At 55.3% G+C, this 16689-nt stretch overlaps 1 protein-coding gene across 1 annotated transcript in view; it reads left to right on the forward strand.

Moving 5' to 3' along the window:
* Positions 1-6: 6 nt before the first annotated feature.
* The window catches only part of Strn4 (striatin 4), a gene marked incomplete at its 5' end in the record, with an annotated part of 24359 nt that continues 7676 nt past the window's right edge, over positions 7-16689 (forward strand). The window contains 8 exon segments of the mRNA XM_048790677.1: positions 7-60; positions 5979-6082; positions 6574-6647; positions 7945-8023; positions 10410-10607; positions 12836-12977; positions 15546-15705; positions 16264-16377. Coding sequence (XP_048646634.1) covers positions 7-60; positions 5979-6082; positions 6574-6647; positions 7945-8023; positions 10410-10607; positions 12836-12977; positions 15546-15705; positions 16264-16377 — 925 coding nt within the window.

Raw genomic sequence — 16689 nt, forward strand, 5'->3', positions numbered from 1 at the left:
CAATGGCCGCCGGGACGGCCGGGGGGGGCGGGAGGTAGCCGCGACAGTCCCACGGAGCAGGTGGGGGCCCGTCCGAGTGGGGTCCCGAGAGCCCCGGGGCGGTAGGAGCCCGGGACGGCTCGGAGAGGGAGCGGAGGGGCCCGCGGCCACGATGGACCGACCCTGAGAAAGGGGCGGAGGAAGCCGAGCCGGCTGGAGGGGGAGTGAGCGCACCCGGGCAGGGGCTCCGAGAGGCAGCTCGGGCCGGAGGAAGCTCCCGAGAACTCGGGAAGGGCGCTCAGAGGAGTGGAGGGTTCTGCAAGATCCGAGCGGTCCCGGACCGGAGTGGACAGGAGCTCATAGGGGCCGAGGGATTCCCACCCTCGAGCCCGTCCCCGACCTGCTGCGGGTCGGAGGTTGAGCTGGGTCCCGGGCTCCTGGTGGGATAGCGGGCGCGCCTGGGAGGACGTGGGGCGCGCTGGGCTCGAGAGAGCGGGTCGGGTTGGGGGAGCCAGGAGGAGTGAGGAGAGGAAGTCCGGGAGTCTGGAATGGGGTGTGTTACGGGGCGTTTGGACCCGAGGAACTGAAAGATGGATGTGAGGACGACTCCGGGTTTCGAGAGGAAACTTTAGGGAGCCCCGGCATGTGTGGCAGAGGGCAGGGGAGGGGGTCCCGGGGTGGAAGTGTGGACAGGGTAGAGGATGTACCCTAGGAACAGTGTGGGGTGCTTGAGAGTGGGGGGGAGCACCAGTTTGGGGGTTTGGAGGAGTGGGAGTGATGGCCCTGACACGGGAGGTGTGTGTAGGATGTCAGGTAAAGAGCCCTGAACTGGAGTGGGACGGTTTCTGCGGGGAGAAGAGGGCCTGGGATGGGAACAATGAAAGGGAATGGAGGTGCCCAGGGTGATGCTTTAGGGGAGCATTTTGTAGAGCAGGATGGTGTCTGTGGAAGATCCTGAGATGAACCCTGTGATTTGTGTGTGTGTGTGTGGGGGGGATGTGCCCTGGGATGCTGCAGGGAAGAGTCTGAAGGATTGGGCTAGCTTTTGTGACCTTGAAGAGTGTGGGTCATTTTTGGACAGTGTCAAGAGAAGTTTGGGGATCAGAGAGGTGAGGATTTGAAAAGATCAGGGATGGGCTGCCAGGTGTCCTAGGATTCCCAAGCTGGTGTATTATTAGCCGAAGTTGTCAGTACTTGATTCTAGCAGCCCATCTTTGCTCTTTGATTTGCTGCTTCCTATCTAGGGCCCACATAAAGAACTGATTAGAATTTTGATGATGGGCTTGATAAAAAGCGTCCCACAGTTGTCCCTTCCCCCAATCCTAGCTGAGTGGTGGCTGAGGCTCTGGTTGGGTTGGGAGAGGAATCCTTACATAAGTGAGCCTCACTTTTGTGGCTCACTCTATACTTTCCAAGTTCTTTCCCAGCATACATCTCATTAGATCTTGTCAATACCCCATTATGTAGGCAGGGCCAACGTCATTACCTCACTCAGCAATAATCATAACAGCTGCTGTTTATTCAGTGCATATTAATGAGCTATGCACTGTATTAGGCACTTTACACACTCTCACTTGATTCTTGCAACATCCTAGAGAGTAAATGATGTTAGTCCTCCCTTTTTAAATAAAAGCAGAAGAGGAAACAGGTTTGGGGAGAGCAAAGGATTTATGAAGGATCATTGAGGCTGGACTGTGTTCCCTTCCTTTTTTCCACCCATTCCGGATAAGAAATTGGTCTAGATGGCCTCCCCAGGTCACCCAATGGTCATAGCAGAGTTTGAGCTGAATCCTGGTCTGTGGAACTTCACACCAGTGCATCCTACACCACCCATTAACCACCTTCTCATCTTTTTTCTAGTGAGAGAAAAGCTATGTGTATCCCATGTCTTAGTGACCCTTCTTGAGTTTGAGGGGAACTTATGGGGAGCACTGCGCTAGGCTCTGTTCTCTTATTAGGTCTCCAGCACCACTTACCTTATGCTTTTGTTACATTAGCAAAAATTAAAACATCTTACAGGTGCAGTGTGAGGGCACACATCTGTAATCCTGGTGACTTGGTAGGCTGAGGCAGGAGAATCTAAAGTTTGAGGCCAGGCCAGCCTCAGCCACTGAGTGAGACCTTGTCTCAAAGTTAATAAATAAATAAATAGGGCTGGGGATGTAGCTCAGTGGTAGAGCACCTTTGGGTTCAATCCTCAGAGCTGAAAAAAAAATAAAGAGTGGTGAATATGCTTATTTCCCTGGGTAAAGTGGATTGTCTGGGTGGCGTTGTGGAGGGAGCAGATGTTTGTTCCTCGATTGGTGCCATGCCACAGTGCCCCAGCGCTGTCCATTCCCATCAGTGGCACCTCTTCTCACACACCTTTCCTCCAGCACTGCAGACTCTGCTGCGCCATCAGCGTCAGGTAACTTCTGATGAACTGGGAAGAGCTGAGCCGGCTGCTTCCTGCGCAGACCTGCTGTGTAACCAGTGCTCAGGACGAGGTTCTACCAGGAGGCACCGAGATTTTGGAGTAGGGAGGTAGTGCAGATCCAGTCTGATAATAAGTGGTAGTGTGTTCATGGGGATTCCAAGAAGTAGGCTATGTTTTTTGCCCCTCAGAAACTTGCAGGCCCCCAGAGGAGGGTGGTTTGCGCAGGAGTCTGCACAGATTGCACACGCTCACGCAGTTGCATGCAATTGTAGGGCTCTGCCCTGGTGCCGTGTGCTGTGTTCTGAAAGGGAAGCTCTCTAAGGACCAGAGGAACCCTTTGCGGAGGGTTCTGACCCAGACATTCATGTGGGAGCAGGTGTGCTGCCTGTCCCAGGGGCTTCGGGATCTTGTGGGAACTCTTCCCTGCCAGGAGCCGTGGGAACTTGGGAGGGAAGAGCTGAGGTGCTACAGGGCTTCAGGCATTGCATGGGGACCCTGGGACAGAAAGGTAGGCGTGAAGAAGCAACAGTTCCCAGAGGGAAGCCTGGGAACTGCTGCCTTTCTAAAGACAGGGAAGAGCTGGGGAGAGGCGGCCACCATGTCTCAGAACTATGGTTTTTTCTTTTTCTTTTTTTTTTTTTTTTTTTTTTTTTTAAATATTTATTGTTTTTAGTTTTCGGCAGACACAACATCTTTGTTTGTATGTGGTGCTGAGGATCGAACCCGGGCCGCACGCATGCCAGGCGAGCGCGCTGCCGCTTGAGCCACATCCCCAGCCCCCNATATATATATATATATATACATACATAAAATTTTTTTTTAGTTGTAGTTGGACACAACACTTTTATTTCACTTGTTTATTTTTGTATGTGGTGCTAAGGATCAAGCCCTGGGGCGAGTGCTCTACCACTGAGCCACAATCCCAGCCCCAAGAACCATGGTTCTTTTGGTGAGGGTGTCTTCTGTCTGTCTGGCCAGAGGGAGAGGCAGTGGGTGGATATGGTGAGCAGAGAGCTTCTAGATCCCAGGCTCACCTGCCACCCTGGCTCACAGATCAAATAGAGCTGCTGGCGCTTGCTGGTGTTGCTGGGAGGCTGACTGGCCACCTACATTTCCCCTTTTTGGTGGGATTCCACCAGTCCGAGACACTTGAACCACATATTTCTGGTTCCCTTTTGTCCCTTCTCTGCCAGAAAAACAGAAGGGGACAACAGAGCAGAGTGGGCTGAGATCCTTGCATTGTAGCCAACAGGGGGGTCCAGCATGGAAGGAAAGACGCTGGGAGGTAGAAGCACCCGTGGGGACAGCTGAGAAGGGCAGGCGGGGGCAGACCCGGGGCTATTCAGCATGGACCCTCCCTGGCTACTCTCCCTCCATCCACCTTCCCAAATGAGGTATAGAGGAGGTTTGGGTACCGAGAAGACACACAGGACAGAAGTTCACGCTTCTGAGATGTTGATCACATGGGGAGTCTGCGTACAGGCCCAGGATATTCAAGTATATACATGTTGATTAAAGTCTTAGGAGGGAAAAGGTCCTCTCGGTGGATAAGTGAGGTGTCTTGCCGTAGCATATCTGATGATGTGTTTATGTGCTGCTTGTTAGTCCCGTAGCCCCTATTAGAATATAAACCCCGTCTTGCTCTGTTCTGCACCTTGATTCATAGTTTGGGCTTAAATAGTTCGTGGATTAAATGAACAGCTCTCCTTTTGTCATACATTAGTGTGTGTATCCCTTTTTCTTTGTTCATAAAGAGGCGCACCATTGCAGATATGCCTGCAGAACACATTCCTAGAGGTGGAACTGATAGGACAAAAGCAAGGTCGTGGAACCTCTATTTATTTAGGTACTAGGATTCGGACCTGAGGGTGCTCTACCACTGAGCCACGCTCCCAGCCCATTTTATTTTATTTTATTTTGATACCAGCGTTTTAACCCAGGGGTACTTGACCACTGAGCCACGCACGTCCCTAGCCCTTTTTATAATTTATTTAGAGACAGCGTCTTGCTGAGTTTCCTAGAGCCTCACTAAATTGCTGAGGCTGGCTTTGAACTCATGATCCTCCTGCCTCAGCCTCCCGAATTGGTGGGATTATAGGCATGCACCCCTATGCCTGGCTGAATCTCTTTCTAGATACTGCCAGATTGCCCTCCAGGAAGGGTTCATTAATTCATGGCCCTACCAAGTGTACAAATGTGCCTGTGTCCCTGGCCTGGGCCAGTGCTAAGTATCACTTAGTATGTGCTCAATTATCAGCCGACCTGAGGGCAGTTCCTGGTCCCTGGGGCAGGACAGGGGTGATAGCAGGCCTGGGGCATGGGGACGTGCCCTGCTTCAGGTGCATGGGCTGGAGGTCAGGGTCCTGGCAGCCCATGGCAAGGAATAGTGGTGTAGGCGGGCATCTGAGAGGCTGCCCTGGGCAGAGCAAAGCTTGAAGGAAGATATCTAGGGTCGGCCTGGGGGGCTTCCGGGAGAGCCTTGTATTTCTTCAACAGGTATGTGATATGCAGGGAGCTCCGTGGCCGCAAGATGTAGTTGTCTAGCAGGGCAGGGGGCCTGTGGTCCGTAGCGTTCCTGCCTGACGGGCCTTGCCTCTCACAGGGATCCTAGCTCCCCAGAGGAAGTGGGCCCATTTTAAAGTTTCAAAAGAATGGACAGAGAAAAAAAATAGCAAGAGAGGTGGAAGGAAGGAGCTGGCATCTGCTAGCCCTTATTCTGGGCTGGGCCTTGGCTGAGGAGATTGGAACACATGAGGGGGTGCTCTCATGCACCCCATTTTCTAGAGGGCCAGAGGATAGCTCGATGATCTGCCTAAGCTAATGCAGCAAATAAGTGACTAAGCCAGGACTGGAACTCAGGCCGTCTCAGGCTGGAACGTGGAGCCCTTGGGGAGAAGCCAGGGATGAGCCGCATGCTCAGGGCTTTGGCAGAGGTCTTCAGGAACACGATCAGGGGCCAAGATCCTGCCTCGAAGGCCGTTGGCCCCTTGTTTCCAAATGACCTGTTGACAGAAGAGCAGACCGGGGCAGTCTGAGCCAACAGATGGTGTGAAATGCTTGGCAGGAGCCCTGGACCATGTCTGTGGCACATGTCCCTCATGCCCTGGGTGTGACATCGGGTGGTTGGTCCCCATGGTGGGGGTCGGGTAGTAAAGCTTCTGCATTGCAGTTGAAGCTGAGCTAAGCCACCCACTCTTGTCCCTAAGCTCCAGAAGTAACTTCCTACGCCTCTCAGAGACAGATGCTCTGGAAAGAATAGTGGGACACCACCTCCACCCGCCACCTTAGGGGTGACAGCTGACTTGATGCTGGAAGGGAGGTCGAGGGCCTGCATCTCACTTCATCTCCTCCTCTGCCGGCCTTGACCTTCTGCCAGGAAGGCAGCAGCCAAGTCAGACCCACACTGTTCCCATATTCATTTTGGGGCTGAGCACTGCTGTTCAGATTTTTCATGTGGTGACATGACTGGGAACTCTGGAGGCAGATCCAGCATGTCTGGCCAGTGCCCTGGGGCTGTACCTGAGTGAGTGAGTGACACCATCACTGAGCCCTGAGACCCTCTTCCTCTCCCTTTTGTCCACAGGCTCAGGTGGCCTTCCTCCAGGGAGAAAGGAAAGGGCAAGAAAACCTAAAGACTGACCTGGTGCGGCGGATCAAGATGTTGGAGTATGCGCTAAAGCAGGAAAGGTGAGTCCTGCCGCCTGCTTGTCCTGACCTCTGAGAGGTCTGTGGGCCATATGCCTTTCGACTGCAGGCACTCGAGGACCAGGCATCCTCTTCCCGTCATCTTCGGGAGGAAGAGGAAGCAGGGCGCAGTGGGATCCAGGGTAGACAGCAGTGGCAGTGCGTGTGAGGGCGGCCCACGGTGTGCTGACTATGGACCATAGCGGTCTTGCTTACCCATTCTGATACTTGCTGGGCATGATTGTCCTGTTTGTGACAAGAAATTGAGGCTTTAGGATGGGGGTGGCTTCAAGGACTCTTGGAGCTGGGATGGCAGCACAGCCAGGTTGACTCCAAGGAGTCGCTTTCCATCACCGCACCCACCGTGGCATCTCCTGGGGGGACGTCTGCTTCAGCGTGGGGTGAGTGGGTGAGGGAGGCCCGGGGATTTGGGATTCTGGAGGTGACTGCTGGCCCATCCACCTGTCTTGCTCATTAATCATTTGCTTTTTTAGGGCCAAATATCATAAGCTGAAGTTTGGGACAGACTTGAACCAGGGGGAGAAGAAACCAGATCTGGCAGAACAAGGTACCCAGCCTGGGATCCCGGCCCTTGTTGTCCCTCCCTGAAGCTGGCTGTGAGGGGAGTGTAGAGACGGGGTGTTCTCTTACTGTGCTCTGTGGAAAGCAGTCCTGGCCATGAGGCAGGGCGGGGCCGTGGAATGGAGTTCTCAGCGCCCTGCTGTGTGCGCTCTGTGGACTCTGCCAGGTCCTGGGGTGGACCTGCCTGCCAGCCCTCCCTCTGAGACACCATGGAATCGCAGCAGCTTGCGCCTCCCTGTGAGGAGCGGAGCCAGGCTATTTATAGGGTGCTGTGGACAGCGTAGGAAGCTGCAGAAGCCTTGCCGAGAGGTGGTGTGTGTGCTGGGCTGGCATCCAGCTATACATCCAGAAAGTTTATTTGTGGGTGCTGCTTTCTGTCCCAGAACAGGAGCACACCAGGGCGCGAGTAGCCCCTGCCCTCTGGGTCCTTAGAACCTGAGCGCCTGGAGAGGCTTGTTCTTCCAGAGGCAGTGAGGGCAGATTTCAGGGGAGGGACGGGGGAATCAGCGAGGCCAGAACAGCTGGGGAGGGTGGCAGACCCGAGGGGCTGCACTGGGTGAAGCTGTGGCTTGGCCGAGGGGAGCTGCGAGGGCCCTTGCCCACTAGGTGCAGGGATTCTTCCAGCCAGGCTGTGAGTTCCACTGTGGCCAGGCTCTGCAGCCAGGCCTAGCGAGGCACAGCGGGGACACCAGGACATACTTGCTGTATATAATACTAAGCACATTACCAGCTGGATCCCCAAGTGATCCTAAGAGGTCAGTGCTGTCATTACCTGCATTTCTCAGGAGAGTAGGCTGGCCTGCTCTGGGTCACACCACGAGTGTGGGAAGTGGCAGAGTTGGGCTTGACCCCAGCTGCCTGTCCTCCTAGGTTCTGGGTAGGAATATGACATCTAGGCCTGAGTTGGAAAGCACAGCTCTGTTGGGGCCATGGCTGGGGCTCAGTGGTGGAGTGTATGTCTTGCACGTGTGGGGCACTGGGTTCCATCCTCAGCACCACATAAAAATTAATAAAAAATAAAGGTATTGTGTCCCTACAATTACAAAAAATATTAAAAAATAAAAAGGCAGAGCTCAGCTTTTACTTGTGGGGTGGTTTGGGGAACAGGCAGGAGACAAAGGTGAGGAGCATTTCCAGGAGCAAGAATCACTGAGAACAGGAGAATGGGTTTCCAACCCTCGGGAAGTGACCTGCGAAGATGGATTTGGGTCTGGGATGAGGGGATGGGGAGGTGTTGGGTGAGTAGCGGTGCTCAGAGACAGCCTTCTTTCTCTGTCCACCAGTCTCCAACGGCCCTGTGGAGTCGGTCACCCTGGAGAACAGCCCGCTGGTATGGAAGGAGGGAAGGCAGCTTCTTCGACAGTGAGTATGGGGGTGGGGACAGGATGAGGGGCAGGACACAACACATTTGGCACAGGAGATAAGCCTGTGGGCTCCACCGTCCTTCCTGTCCACACTGGGGACACTGAATTATCGGGATCCCTGCTAGCCACAGCTGTATGGCCTGTCACCTATGAGTGGAACTCTGCCTGGGGATCAGGAGGAAGTATTCATTGCAGGAGGCAGATGTGGGGACCCTACTGTGGGAATACAACCTGAATGTTTCTGTGGCTTTTTTTTTTTTCCTAAGGGTAGTGTGAACTTATTATTTTTTATCTTTTAAATTTTATTATTTTTGAAGTACAGGGACAGAACTCAGGGCCTTGAGCACGCTAGGCACTTGCTCCACTCGCCTATATTCACAGCCAAATTATTTTTTTTGTGGGGGGGTGGGGGGGGCACCGGGATTGAACTCAGGGGCACTTGACCACTGAGCCACATCCCTATTTTATGTTATTTAGAGACAGGGTCTCACTGAGCTTGCTTACCGTGCCTTGCCGTTGCTGAGGCTGGCTTGAACTTGCGATCCTCCTGCCTCAGCCTCCTCGGCACTGGGATTACAGGTGTGTGTCACTGTGTCTGGCCCTTACTACTGAAAGGATTTATACATTTTAGAAAACTTGGGCTGGGCCTAATATACCCACCTGTAATTCCAGTACTAGAGAGGCAGGAGGATTGCAAGTTCAAGGCAGCCTCAACAACTTAGCGAGTGAGACCCTGACAAAAATATAATAAAAAGATCTGGGGATGTTGTGGTAGAGTGCTTACCTAGCATGTATGAGGCCCCAGTCCATCCCCAGGACTGAAAAATATTAATATTAATAGTAAATAAACATTACTCATAATTTTACCCTGGGGATTTTATGTGCCCTTAACAGTTTTGTCATTTGTATTGTTGACTTCCCAAATGGGGGCAGGTAGACTCCCCAACTCTTCTGTGGCTGGGTGTTACATAAGCCATGATTTCCCTTTCGCTGTTCCAGTGTTTTGTAGCACGTTGCTTTTACTAAGTGTCGTGAACATTTTCCATGTAAATTATTTGTATTGTATTTCATTGAGGTTTTTAACTCTTTGGTATTACAGACATTGTGACATACATCAGGAAGCTGTCCTTGGCTTCCCCAAGCTCAGTAATCGGCAGGTGTAGCTGCCAGTTGAACGTGCACAGTCACCCCAGGCGACATAAAAATAATAATGATGATGCTAATGGGTCACATTACCAGGTCCCCGCCGTGCGCCTGGTTCCTCTCCTAAGTGTCTGCCCCTGTGCAGTGTAACCGCCAGCATTCCCCTCTTCACTTTCACAGTGAGGAAGCTGAGGTGCAGACAGCTGCTCAGAGGCCACAGTTCATATGCGGAGGGTCTGCAGGGGAACCTCAGGCGTTGATCTAGGAGGCCACCTTCTTAGTCACCATGCTTCCCTGCCTCAGACACTCGAGGGGAAAGCAAAAGAAGGCACGCGCAGCCTAACTAACCAGAGGTGGCATCAGCTCCCAGGGGACAGGATGAACAGAAAGGACTTCCTGGCCAACAGGTCCCTTGTGGAGCCTCAAGGCACTGTCGTCTTATCTTTTCAAGCCACAGATACCCACAATTGATTTTTTGTTCTTGTTTGTTCTTTTTCTTTTTTTTTTTCTTTAGGCCAGTCTCAGCTGGCTTCAGTTTTTTAAGTTGCAGAAGCAATATATGCTCAGTTGTAGAAGTAAGTGGAATAAGCTGCCAGAGTCCCTTTTGCTTCCCTGACCCTACTCTGTAAAGGTCACTGCTGCTCAGTTTGTGTCTTTCTTGGAGGACATAACACAACTGTGTGTTTGTGTGTGATGTAAGCTTATATACACCCTAACATTTTTTTTTTTCTTTTACCAAAACGAATCCATGGGGCTGGGAGTACAGCTCAGTCAGTACAGTGCTCGCCTTGCATGCACAAAGCCCTGGGTTCAACCTAGCACCACACACACACACACACACACACACACACACACACACACAGAATCACATGGAACATCTAACTTGCCGTTTTCATTCTGCCGTTTGCCAAAGCCATCTTTCTCTGGCCCTCTGATGTGGTTGCTCTCTGCCTAGAGTCCCGTTCAGCAATTTGCTGGCACAGTCCCCTTCAGTGGACATTGAGGCTGGTCCTGCAGTTGGGCTCTCCCCTCAACGTGCCAGGGACACTGTGTGCAGCGTGCATGTGGCCCACAGCTTCCACTGAAACAGTCTGGAAAGTGTAACTGCTGTGCCAGGGTGTGCCTGTGGAAAACTGTGGTGTCTTAAACGGCCCCTTGAAAGGCTGTCACAGTTTGCATTGGCCCCTGCCGTCTGTGAAGTAGCTCAGTAGGTTCTGACGTGTTGTGGCTCTGACCTGTAGGTACCTGGAAGAAGTGGGCTACACAGACACCATCCTCGACATGCGGTCCAAGCGTGTACGCTCCCTGCTGGGCCGCTCACTGGAGCTCAATGGGGCCGCTGAGCCTAGTGACGCGGGCCCCCGTGCAGCGCCAGGCCCTGGGGGGCTCAGTGGCGGGGAGTCGCTGCTGGTGAAGCAGATTGAGGAGCAGATCAAGAGGTGAGTCCCTGGGTGTCCTCCTGATGAATGCGTGTCTGAAAGCCAGCATGTGCTCCTGGGTTTCCTGCTGGCCCTTTCTGGAGTGTATTGTGGGTCCATTTGTCCTGGAATCCTCTGTACCTCTATTCCCCTGAATTCTCTTCTGGTCCCCTGTAGGCATATTCTCCTGGCCTCCTCTCCAGGCCTCCTACCCGAGGCTCAGTCTTGCACATACCAGGTGGACCCTTTGGCTTGACAGCACTTGGTGGGGAACAACACGTTAGTTACCAACCTCTGGAGCTCTTATTTGTCAGAGTTAATAATGTCATTATTAGGTGAAATGTTAAGCGTGGCGGGAGATGGCTAGGCATGGTGGTGCTTTCCTATAGTCCTGGCTGCTTGGGAGGCTGATGTGGAAGAATTCCTCGAGCCCAGGAGTTCAAGGCCAGTGGGCACACCACAGTGAGACCCTGCCTCAAAACAAAATAAGGCTGGGCATGGTGGTGCATGCCTGTAATCCCAGCAGCCTGGGAGGCTGAGCCAGGAGGATCCCAAGTTCAAAGCCAGTCTCAGCAACTTAGGCCCTAAACAACTTAGCAAGACTCTGTCTCAAAATAAAAACAAAAAGGGCTGGGGATATAGCTTAGTGGCTAAGTGTTCCTGAGTTCAATTCCTGGTACCTAAAATAAAAACAAGAAGTGATGGAAATAGTGCTATTTTGGATGAGATAGAAAGGTGACATTTGGGCAATGGTACCTAGAAGAAAAATGTTCTAGGCAGAGATAACGGTGAAGCCCCTGTCCTGAGAGAGACAGTCGTGGTGTGTGCAGGAAGCAGGAACCAGTGTGGAGATGCAGGCCTGAGGGCTGTGGTGAGTGAGGCCGGGTCTTGAAGGCAGATCATGCTGGGTACTAGGAGGCGCCATGGTACACACTGTAATCCCAAGGCTCAGGAGGCTGAGGGAGGAAAGCCAGCTTCAGCAACTTAGCAAGGCCCTAAGCAACTTAGAGAGCCCCTGTTTCAAAAGAAAATATAAGAAAAGGTCTGGGAATGTGACTCAAGAGGCTAAGTACCCCTGGGTTCAATCCCTGGTATCAAAAAAAAGTTGGATTCTACACTTGGTGTTTGTGGGAAGCCATTGGTTTCTGGTAGGTCTGCTGTGATGAGAGGCTGTGGAGTCAGGGAAGCTGGGGGAGGTGAGGCCTGAGGGCTCTCAGAGGTGGAGAGGTGGGAAATGGTGGCTTCTCCTTGGTTGGCACTATTTAAAGGATTTAGGTGACAGGGAGCAAAGGAAGTAGGGTTTGGTCTGAACGATGGAGCAGCGTCTCCTAAAATAGGGAGACTGGTGGAACTGCAGGGCTGTGGAGAGCAGGTTGAGGGGCCCGTGTGGAGCTTGGCCCAGGTAGCCCCTAAACGCAGCCCTAGTTCACCAGTCCCTGGATGTTCTTGGGAAGGCAAGGTCTGTCCACCATCAGTGAGGGAGCAGGATAGATGGCCTGGGGAGATCTGAGTCCCCTGCCTTGAGATGTGAGAGAGGAGCCAAAGGGAGGGGGGAGCAGGGGGGGCACTGCGGGAGGAAGCCACGGGAGGAGTGTGGGGAGGGTCTGGGGGTGCTCCCAGGAGAAGAGGGGGAGCACTAGGCTGGGCAGCCTGGGTGAGTCATCTCTGCACCCAGGGGCGGGGGTCCCCGGCAACTGAGAACTGTGGCAGCCAGATGTCAGAAGGAAGGGGTTTGCTTGACCCGGCCCTGCCGTGGAGTCGGGCTTGGCTGACACTTTCTCTGCTGGAACTTGTCATCAAGGAGGTAGACGTAGGAGTGCCATCTGTCGCTTGGGTGGCCCAGGTCCTGCAGCCTTGCTCAGCCATGGCCCCGGAGGCATTGGTCGGGTGGCCAGTTCCTCTTCCCTGCCTGCGACTGACCTGGGCTTTGGGTTGGATTGACCGTGGGAATAGGAGCTGCTGCGCCAGTGGCACTTCCCTTCCAGCTTGGTCCCTGGGGGCAGGTGCAGTCAGGGTGGGTACGGGGCCTCCAGAACCCTGGCGGGAGTTTTGGGAGGCGCTGGGCTATTTTTGGTCTGAATGAGGGATCTGCTGGGCAGAGCCTGGGTCAGGATGTGCGTGATCAGGGTCCAGGCTCCTTGGGGCTTAGGAACTTCACTGAGTCCCGGCTTCGCTACACGCTGGGCTCCTTCCCACCTGGGATTCATCGCCTGGCAGGACTGATCTCCTCCTGTCCTTGTCGTGGGCAGGAATGCGGCAGGCAAAGACGGCCAAGAGCGCCTGGGGGGCTCGGTGCTGGAGCAGATCCCCTTCCTGCAGAACTGCGAGGACGAGGACAGCGACGAGGATGACGAGCTGGACAGCGTGCAGCACAAGAAGCAGCGTGTGAAGGTGGCCCCCTCGTGGTCCCACATCAGTCCCTCCCTCTTGACCGCAGAGGTGCCCCCAGGGCCTTTGTCTGAGCTCCCCCCAGCTGCCCCCCTCCTTTCCTCAGCTCGAGTGCGTGGACTGGAGACTCCTCTGGAGCTCTGCGGGCGACGCCACACCAGCCACGTGCCCTCGGTGCCCTCTCAGGCTCTCGCCAGTGGAGTCAGTGTTCTTGCTGTGGCTGTCACTCTCTCTCTCCTCCAGTAGCCTGGGAGCTCCATCAGGAAGGGACTGTGGCTCTGTCCCTGTGTCCTCAAAAGGGTGTGGAACAGAGACGCTCAGTAAATATTTGTAAATGGTGTGAGTATGGCTGAGTCCAGGTCAGCCTGGGTCTGGGGGGGCTCTAGGACGTGGGTGTCTAGTCTTCTCTTGGTGTAAGGACCCAGGCCCAGGGACACTGCCCTTGGCGAAGTGTCCAGGTTGCCTCAGCGTGGTCTCGAGATCTGGCTCCCGGCGCCGCCTATGTGTCCCCCTGCTCCCTGCCTGCCAGAGCCCCCGTGCTTCCGCCGTCTCAAGGCTGCTGTCCTTAGACCTGGCGTGGTCTTGTCTATCGAGCAACATCAGTTTGGGCCTTCACTTGGCCAGCTCTGTGCCAGTGGCAGAAATGACATGAAGGGTGCAGCTCCTGACAGGGAGCCGCTTGTGGCTGGTGGTGGCCTTGTGGAGTCATGTGCAGGAGGATGAGTCATGATGGAGGCAGACATGTGGCCGGAAGGAGGGGCCTGTGGGAGACGGCTTGGGCCTCCCCTGAATCCCGGCCTTCCCAGCAGCAGCCTCTGCCGAGACCCCCTTCCCCACTTCCCTCGACTCAGCTCAGACATCACCTCCTCCTGTGGTGACATGGCCTTTCTCTGGCTTGCTTTCTGCTTGGTGTCCCCCACAGGGTCAGGAACCTCCCGTGGGCTCCTGTAGTCCTTGGACTCTCTCTTCCCAGCCCTGACAGCTCTGGCGTCGGGTCTGTATCTCTTCCCCAGCCCCTGTGAGGGATGGGTTCGTTGTGGCTTCTGTTCTCCTTCCAGTGCCCCCGTCGTCTCCGCACAGGGCCCTGCCTGGCCGAGGCCTCTGGTTAAGGCTCTGAGGGGAACGGAAGGCACGGAACTGCATCCACAGGAGGCCTGGAGGGAGGGCAGCAGGGCTTGGAGTCTGGGGCCTCTCACCTCCTCCCTGGTCTGGAATACGGTCCCTCCTGCGCCTGGGGAGTCTTTCTGTCGCTTCCTCTGGGAAACCGTCCTCCCCTCTTGTCCTCCCAGCAGAAACAACCACTGACTTTTAATATCCCATTAGGCCTCCACATCTGTCACCGCAGTTGTGCCTTGTGCCCTGTGGGCTGGCTCGTGTGTCGGGGTCTCTGCCTCCCCCGGCCTGTCTCCACACGGCAGACTGACCCAGCAGACCTGCTGTGACTCCTGATGGGCTGGTGGCCTGGCCGCATGTGTAGGGCACGTGCTTCTCTTGTCTTAGCTGGTTTCTGAACACATGAAATGGGGCCGAGTCTCCGGTCTCTGGGTTGGGCTGTTTAAAGTGAGTTGATACATAGCCCTTAGCTGTGCAGAGGCTACCCTCCACCAAGAGCCCCCCATATGGCAACAGTTGGTCACTGTTAGGCATGCTTGGAGTGGGGTGGCTCCCACAGGGCTAGAGTGTGATGGGAGAACCCTCTCACATGCCTTTTTCAGAGTATCTGTGATGGTTCCACTTGTCCGTGAGTCCTGACCCGGGCCATGGCCTCTCTGGACATGCTGTCTAAACCTTGACCATGTCCACTCCTGTGGTCCCCAGTGCAGGCCAGAGTCTGGCCTCTCACAGGTACCCAACAGGCGTTGCCTCCAGATTCAGTCCCAGCTCAGGCCTCACCTGTAGCGGGGTCAGCCACACCCTGGAGGAGGCCACAGTTGGCTGAGGCTGCCCAGGGCATGGCCTAGCGTGGACTTGGTGGCTACTGGGGCAGGTGGCTTCCCTCTGCCCATTGACCGTGGTGGCTGCGCGGGCTTGTGGTTACCTGGAGCCAGGTGTGCAGAGCTCATCCAGTGTCTTTCGTTCTGTTGGTGCGTGTGACTAGTGGTTAATGTCATGGTTACTGTTACGTGCTTAAAATGCTGCTGTTGTCCTTTAACTGTGCATCTTTGTGCATTCACTTGCTCACAAGTACGTGTCCCCGCCTGACGGCTTTTTTTAGCATGTCTTCCCAAGAAGCCCTTTGGTGGGGTGGGGGCAGGAACTGGGCAGGGACGGATTCCAGCCGCAGGTGGAGGAGGACTGCCAAGAGGTCCAGGAAGCCAGGATGAGGGGCCCCTGCCTGGCTCAGCCCTGTCCCTAGTGCTGGGCAGCTGCCGAGGGCTCCAGCAGGGGGCGCCCCAGAATCTGAGTTGACCCTCCAGAACAGCTGGGGTTGGAGCAGGGCACCCAGGCAGGAGGGGTATGAGGGTGCCAGGCAGAGAGGGGGCTGGGGACTGTGGCTTGTCTGTTCCCAGAGACCAGGTGGGCTTGGTCCCTGACACAGCCCTGACCTGCCTGCTTTTGTCCACGCCCCAGCTCCCCTCCAAGGCCCTTGTTCCCGAGCTGGAAGACGAAGACGAGGAGGACGACTCAGAGGATGCCATCAATGAGTTTGACTTCCTGGGCTCAGGAGAGGACGGGGAGGGGTCTCCAGACCCTCGGCGCTGCACTGGAGAGGGGAGCCCCCACGAGCTGGGTGAGTCGAGTGCTATTCAGCTGCCTCCACTGGCCTGCCTGCCACCAGGGCAGACCTGGCCCTGCGCTGGCCCCACAGCCTCCGCAGCTGCTTCCTGCCAGGTCTCTCCACCGGATGGATACGCTTCCGAGAGGGGAGGGGCTGGGGGGAGCAGGGGCTGGAGCCAGTGGCCAGGCCCCTCACCCTTCCCTGGAAAGTCCCGGGGGCCACAGGCAAGGCCATTCTTCCTGGAGCTGGGCCACTGTCCCCCTGTGGCCAGTGTCCAATACTGGCTGAGCTTAAGGAGGGAACAGGATAAGGACCCGGTGGGGGAGAGGCAGGTGGGGCAGGGCTGCGTCTTCCTCTCTGTTTCGTGACTCCTTGCCAGGAGTGCCCTTGGGGAGGTCACATGGGTGGATGGCTGGGACGGAGGCCCAAGACAGGGCAGAGACTTGCCCACCACCCAGAGGGTCCCTCAGTTTCCCACGGCTGCAGAAAGGCCTGTGGCAGTGGAGAAGACGGCACCCTCAAGGCTGGGTCGGAACTGGCGGGTGACTCCTGCCTGTCTTCTCCCTGTAGAAAGCCGTCGTGTCAAACTCCAGGGAATTCTGGCTGACCTTCGGGATGTGGATGGGCTGCCCCCCAAAGTGACTGGCCCACCTCCTGGCACGCCTCAGCCTCGGCCTCACGAAGGTAAACCCCACGCCCCAGTGCCTTGGGGCTCAAGACAGAGGGAGGCTGCAGAGCTAAGCCCAGGGCTTCTGTGTCCTCAGGGGCAAGGCCCAGCCTCCAGTCTGCAGCCTCCCTGTCCCAAAAGTTCGTCTGTCTGTCTCTGTCTCCTCTCCTTTTGTCTGTCCTGCCCTGTCTGTCTCTCTGTCTCTTCCTTTCCAGCTGTGGTTCTTGATCTCGTCCTCCTCCCTCCCTCTTTCTCGCTCCTCATCTCTCTCTGCCTCTCTCTGCCTCTCTCTCCCTGGCCCTCTCTGCCCCTCCCACCCTCCCCCTACC

The sequence above is a fragment of the Marmota marmota genome, unplaced genomic scaffold (assembly GCF_001458135.2).
Source record: "Marmota marmota marmota unplaced genomic scaffold, marMar, whole genome shotgun sequence".
Lineage (NCBI taxonomy): Eukaryota > Metazoa > Chordata > Mammalia > Rodentia > Sciuridae > Marmota > Marmota marmota.